At 43.0% G+C, this 6910-nt stretch overlaps 1 protein-coding gene across 3 annotated transcripts in view; it reads left to right on the forward strand.

Moving 5' to 3' along the window:
- zswim8 (zinc finger, SWIM-type containing 8) overlaps positions 1-6910 on the forward strand; it is a 179613-nt gene that overhangs the window by 118991 nt on the left and 53712 nt on the right. For all 3 annotated transcript variants that reach the window (XM_019872083.1, XM_019872084.1, XM_019872085.1), the window contains exon 15: positions 5883-6007. In XM_019872083.1, coding sequence (XP_019727642.1) covers positions 5883-6007 — 125 coding nt within the window. The remainder of the gene's footprint in view (positions 1-5882; positions 6008-6910) is intronic.

Genomic DNA, 6910 nt, shown 5'->3' on the forward strand with positions numbered 1-6910 from the left:
GATGTTATGTTCATCCAAGAAAAATTTCAACTGCATGTGCACCACTTTTTCCAGAATTTTTGAAATGAAAGGCAGTTTGGAGATGGGCCTGAAATTTGACAGCACGTCTGGATCAAGACCAGGTTTCTTGATCAAGGGTTGGACCACAGCATGTTTAAACTGTTGGGGAACTGTACCAGAAGAGAGGCTGCTGTTGATGATGTCCAAGACCGATGCACCAACACTCAGTAGAACCTCCTGAAAGAAATGCGGGGGAAGAGAGTCGCAGGCGGAGCCAGATGGCTTCATCTGGCGAACTACATCCTCCAAAAGCTTCAAGGACACAGTTTCAAAAGAATTTAGCACCGCTGCACACGGAATATGGACAGAGGAGTCAAATGCGGTATTTGAAACCGAAGTCCTAGCTGTAGAGACCTTATCAATGAAAAACTGAAGGAATATGTTACATTTCGAGTGAAGATTCTGAGCATGTAAGCTGAGGGGGTTTGAGTACAGAAGCGATGGTTTTAAATAGTACACGTGGGTTGTGACGGTTAGCCTGAATTAGGTTTGATAAATATTCTCTTTTGGCCTCTTGAACTGTGATCTGGTAGTCACGCCAGCAGTCTTTCGAGATTTGATAAGAGACCTGCAATTTGTCTTTTTTCCACTTGCGTTCGGCTTTGCGACACCCCTGCCTAGCTGCGCGAGTTTTGTCGTTAAACCAAGGCTCGGGTTTAGGTTTTGGGAGCACAGTTTTTGAAGGAGCCACCAAATCCAGGATGGCACGGCATGATGAGTTGAACCAAGAGGTAAGTTCCTCTGTGTTAGACGAGGGTATGCAAAGGTTATTAAAGGCATCAGAGAACCGACTAGCAGTGCGAGGGTTAAAATTTCAGCGGTTGCAACTAGGAGCGGCAGATTTTACAGCAGCACGCGATAAGACTACGTCAAATAAAACTGCCATGTGATCAGAAATCCCATTTTCAAGGACTTCCAGATTTGACACCGGTAGACCATAAGCAAGGACAAGGTCTAAAATATGTCCTTGTTCATGTGTCGGGCTGGTCACATATTGCACGAAATTAAAAGAGTCGATAAGTCTTAAGAAGTCCTTTGCTAGTGGTTTCTCCGGACAGCACACATGGATATTAAAATCCCCCATTAGGAGGATATGATCATATCTCAGCCTGATTTCTGCAAGAAAGGTTGAAAAATCGCTTAAAAAGTCTTGTATTTAGGACGGTAAATGACAGCGCAAAGCACCGGGAAAACACGACCGACTTCAAAGAAGGGTGCTTCAAAGCTGGTGGTTGATGTGGTGAATGTGCACCGTTTACATTTGAAAATGTTCTTAAAGATACTCACCGTTCCTCCACCAGGGCCTGAGGTCCTCGGGGTATCGAGGAATGCACAGTCAGGTGGCAACAATTCAAGTAAAGCGTTGTACTCACCAGTACCTGCCCAAGTCTCCTTCAGACACAGAAAATCCAAGTCATTGGAAAGGAAATACTCCCTCAGAATATGGGTCCTGTTCGTCAACGACCGGGCGGTTAACAACGCAATCCTTGTGGGAGGAGCAACAGGAGGGATTGCCTCTTCCGATCGCTGAGCCCGGATGAATTCCCTCAAAAGATTTAGCTGGACTCCTCGCCGAGAAAACCGCGGAGGGTAGAAATGCCATGGCGCGGTGGGAGAGCCAACGAATGTTATCAAGCACGAGGTGACGGGGTCGAGGGCACGCAACGACGGAGTAATTCCGTGCGTTCGGGAACGAGTAGCGATCGAAGTGTGTCTCAGATCCCGTTTTAGCTTCATGAGCTGACCGCTATGTTTGCCGCGGCGGTCGTGAAGGGGGAGACCGAACGCGGAAGAGATTAGCCGGCACGTTAGCAAAAATCGGAGGTAGCGTCTTTTCACCACCGTCTTGCCAAAACGCGGCCGAATCTCCGACGCGTTTTTGAATCAATAACAACGACTGGCGATCGTAAACCAATCGATACGCTGTTAGGAACGTAACAAGCGTTGCGTGTCGTAAAAAAAAAACGAAATAGCAGGAGCGTCGCCGAACACACTGGCGCACTGTCCGCCATCTTACAAAAAGCCAAAAATATCCATCCATTTGTGTCTGCTTATCCGGGTTGACTCATAGGGGCAGCAGCTTTAGCAGAGAATCACAGAATTCCCTGGCCCTAGCCACTTTATCCATCTCTTCCAGGGGAACACCAAAGAATTTCCAAGACAGCTGGGAGACCTCTCTCCGGGCGTGTAAGATGCTGCACAGACCCACGTGTCGATCTCCTGTTCCATTTTTCCCTCACTTGTGAATAAGACCCCAATATACTTGAACTTCTTGGGGCAGGATGTCATCACATACCTGCAGTGGGTTTTGATTTGGCGGTGCTGATTTATTTCCGAACCACTTTACACTTCTCTGCGAACCGCTCCAGTGAGAGTTGGAGATCATATCTTAATAATTTCTTGAAAAACAATAGGGACCTCGCAGCGGTTGCTGCTGGAGCCCTAATAAGCAAATAAAAATAATACAAAAAGAAAAACATTGGTAGATATTGCTTTCCAAAATCAAATTCAATTTGAGTACAAATTGATTTTCATTTTCTGATGCAAGACATATTTGAGAAAAAAGAGGTCCAATCTCGCCCACCCATAAACAACCCATATTAACCCAAACCATGTGCCCGGGATTCTGCCAGACCTTCCCAGCAAACTGGCATCTTCCTCCACCATCAGAGCCAACAGAGCACCAGGTGGTGATCCGTTGATAACTCCTCCCGTCTCTTTACCCGAGTGTCCAAAACATGTAAATCCAATGAAATGACGACAAGATCGATCATTGAACTTAGTCCTTAGGTGTTTTGGTGCCAAGTCCACACATGGACACCCTCATGATTGAACATGGTGTTCGTGATGGACAATCCGTGACGAGCACAGAAGTCCAATAACAAAACAATGGTGCTTCAGCACATACAACAGTCAGGAGCCGTCCCCAACCCCAAGTTGGAGGGAGGCTCCCCTCTCGTCCACCGGTGTGAACCTCAAAGTTCAAGCACTGAGCTGAGGGGCACAATGAGTATGCCCACACCTGCTCTGCACCTCTCACCGTGGGCAGTGTGGAAGAGAGTCCAACCCCTCTCGAGAGAACTGGTGCCAGAGCCAAGGCTGTGTGTGGAGGCAAGTCCGACTATGTCAAGTCGGAACTTCTCTGCCTCGCACACCAGCTCCGGCTCCTTCCCTGCAAGAGAGGGAAGGCACTACCAACAACTTTTGCAATATTGCGCGATGATTTACCATTTTTAACAAATTTGATAGACTTGGTCGGTCCTGGTGTTAAGTTCACATATGGACATAGTTTGGTTAGAACAGGGCGTTCAATATGGGTAATCTATGATGGCCACAGAAGTCCAATTACAAAACACCGCTTGAGTTCTAATCCGGGGGGCCCTTAACCCAAATCGCACCCTGCAAGACTATCCAGGGCAGGCCCTCTCAAGAGGACTGGTACCGAAGCTATATCTTGAGGGCAGCCCGACAATGTTTTTTCAAAACCTTTCAATCATGCACACCAGCTCAGGCTCCTCCCTGCCAGATATGTGACATTCCACATACTCGTGCCAGCTTCTGTAGTTGGGGATAGGCCCACCATTTGGCTGCTGCCCAACTCACATTGTACCCGGCCCCTATGGCCTCTCTCACATGTCGTGAGTCCATCAGGAGTATCTTTTTTTTTCCTAATCAATTTCTGTTTTAATCATTTTGAAATGTAGAGCTGAATAAGAGGTATTCAGTTCTACATTTGTGCATAAAGATCTCCCCTTGCTGTTTGTATTTCATGGTATTACACATCAACAACTGCTCTTCCTACACTGCCCCACTGTCCCAAGGTGTCCCCCAGGGTTCTGTGCTTAGTCCTCTTCTCTTCATCCTCTACCTTCTACCCCTCGGCCAAATCATTTGTCATCATGGTCTCCGGTTCCACTCCAATTGTACATCCCCACCAAATCATTTACCCCAACAACCCACTCCACCCTGTCTAACTGTCTTTCAGATATCAAATCTGGATGCAAACAAACTTTCTCACTCTTAACTGCACTAAGTCTCATCGGTCCTTGGTCCTTCACCCAAACAGCCTCCAACTTTAACCTCACTATCGACAACTGCACCCTGTTTCCCTCCACTCACTGTCGCAACCTTGGTGTCCTTTTTGATAATAACCTCTCTTTCGACCAACACATCAGCCAAATCACCAAAACTGCTTTCTTCCACCTCAAAAACATTTCTCGTCTACACCCTTCACTTTCTTTCAACGGCGCTCAAACCCTCATCCATGCCTTCAACACCTCCCGCCTTGTCTATTGCAATAGCATCCTCTACGGTACAACCTCCAAACTCCTCAATAAACTACAGTATATCCAGAATGCCGCCGCCCGTCTACTCACCCACACCCGCACTCGTGATCACATCACCCCCGTCCTTAAAAACCTCCACTGGCTCCCCGTTCCCCAGTGTATTAAGTTTAAACTCCTACTCACCTATAAACCCCTTCACAATCAGGCCCCCTCCTACCTTTCCGACCTTCTTCACCAATACACTCCTTCCTGCAACCTCCGCTCCTCAAACACAAACCTCCTCGCCATCCCCGTGACCAAGCTCAAAACCTGGGAGGACCGAGCTTTCTCTGTCGCCGCCCCCACCCTCTGGGACGCTCTACCACAACACATCTGCAACTGTACTGACCTCCAATCCTTCAAATCATCTCTTAAAACTCACCTGTTCCGCGATGCTTTTCACACCTTTTAATCTCTTTTACCCATTTTTGCTTTTTTTTGTTCATCTAAATGTGTTTTTTGTAAATCTTTTATGCTTGTCTTTAAGTGTACATTTTTATCCTGTGTTTTGAGCTCTTGTAAAGTGTTTTTGAGTATGATGAAAAGCGCTTTCAAATAAAATGTATGATTATTATTATTATTATTATTATTATTATTATTATAAAGCAGCACTAGAAATATTTCTTATTTGATACGGTCTGTTTAATGAGGTTTCAGAATAAAGTGAAAAAAGGTAAGTAGTAGCTTCAGCTTAAGTTGTATTCTCATCTTTTTTTCATAGAATAATTGAAAATATCTATTTTGTTGTTGTCACGTTACGCACGAAGCAGGGAAAAGAACCGCTTTGTGCGTAACAGAAAAAGGTGAGAATGAGTGGATCACCGAAATAGCAGACACTGACAAAGGACTCTGTCTCAAAAATAATATTTATTATTAACGAAAAACTCCGCCTAATGGAAAAACAGAAAGCGCTGGTAATAAATGAGAACCAGGAAATAGAGAAAAAACGCGACAACAGAAAACGCTTGCAAAAAACGGCAAGGAAGAATATGTAGCCAAATATTGGGTACAGCACGTACTTAAAAATAGTCTACAATAGGACTAGGAAATATAACAATCAGCGATAGTGTACGAGTTCGTTCGAGTAAATGGGCAACAGCAGTGGCACGGCGTGCAATACTCCGGCAATGTGCTGAAACTGGAGTGCTTAGATATAGCAGGAGAGATAATTGGCAAATAGGCAGCAGGTGTGCAGACAGCAGAATGAACGCCTGCCACCTGCTGCCCAATACGGAACATGACAGTTGTCTGTTATTATGATAGAAAATGACCTTTTTTGAAACTCGTTACATCAGAAATTGTAATATTTCAGTGAGTACAAATGATTTTTGCAAATTATGTACTCTTTGTTTTTAATATCTTTCTCAATGCTGCTGTCAGATTTGACACTATTTTGCCCCAAGTGTTTCTTAATTTTGTCTTAGGTTATTTTTTGTTGTTTTTTGGTTTTTTTTTTTTTACTTATATATATATATATTTTTTTTTTTTTGTATGCAGGGATGAAGACAACCGTTAGTGAGGCAGAGCATCCTCTGCTTTGTGAAGGAACAAGAAGAGTTAAGGGAGATCTTGCTCTGACCCTCATGATCACATATAAAGATGATCAGAGCAAGCTGAAGAAGGTGAGGACTGACTGTACGATGGGTATAAACCCTATTATTATCGCTATTAAACAGGGGTTTTTTAAATGCACATGTTTTATTGGTATTGTTTGGATGCAGAGTTTCAAAATTGAAACTTAATTCATTCTTATCAGCTTACCAAGTTATTTCAATGATGATTATCGATTATCATTCTTTAACATAATGGTGCTAGCAATTTTCTCTGTGCTCTGTGTCAATGTTTTTCAATCTTTTTCGAGCCAGGGCACATTTCTTTCATTGAAAAAATCCCGCGGCACACCACTACCTGAAAATGTGAAAAAAAGCTTATTTTAACAATTAAAGTGTTATATCAGGGGTGTCAAAGTCAAATGGACGGAGGGCCAGATAAAAATTTTTGCTGCAAGCCGAGGGCCGGACTGATCGAATGTTCATTGAAAATTTTAAAAATAACCACATATTGTTTATTGAACCAAATTTAATTGACCGAAAACCTAACAAATACATTCCAATACGGTCAGATAAATAAAGCAACATTTTTTTATGGCTATGTCAGTAAACTTTAATTTTCAACAGGCACAAAAAAATTTCCTTTGTATAAAAATACCCATAACATGAATGAAAGAAGCCGATATTATTCAAGGCACTATCACTAGTCCATATTTTCTCTTTTAGCAAAAGTAGGCTAAATTTACTTAAAAGAAAAACAAATAATAGTGCAGTAATTTTCGATCATTTACTCGAATAAAATATTTTTAAAACATAATTGGATTGAAAAACAACAAAATAAAGTGCAAAAATGTATAAACCAAAAACAACACTTTCTTCAAGAAGTAACAAGCAGCGAAAGCAAATATTGCACTTTAATTTTTAAACTTGAACTGAGTAAAAACTCTTAGTATGTGATTGCACAGTATATTATAA

Source organism: Hippocampus comes, unplaced genomic scaffold, assembly GCF_001891065.2.
Source record: "Hippocampus comes isolate QL1 unplaced genomic scaffold, H_comes_QL1_v1.1 scaffold269, whole genome shotgun sequence".
NCBI classification, from domain to species: domain Eukaryota; kingdom Metazoa; phylum Chordata; class Actinopteri; order Syngnathiformes; family Syngnathidae; genus Hippocampus; species Hippocampus comes.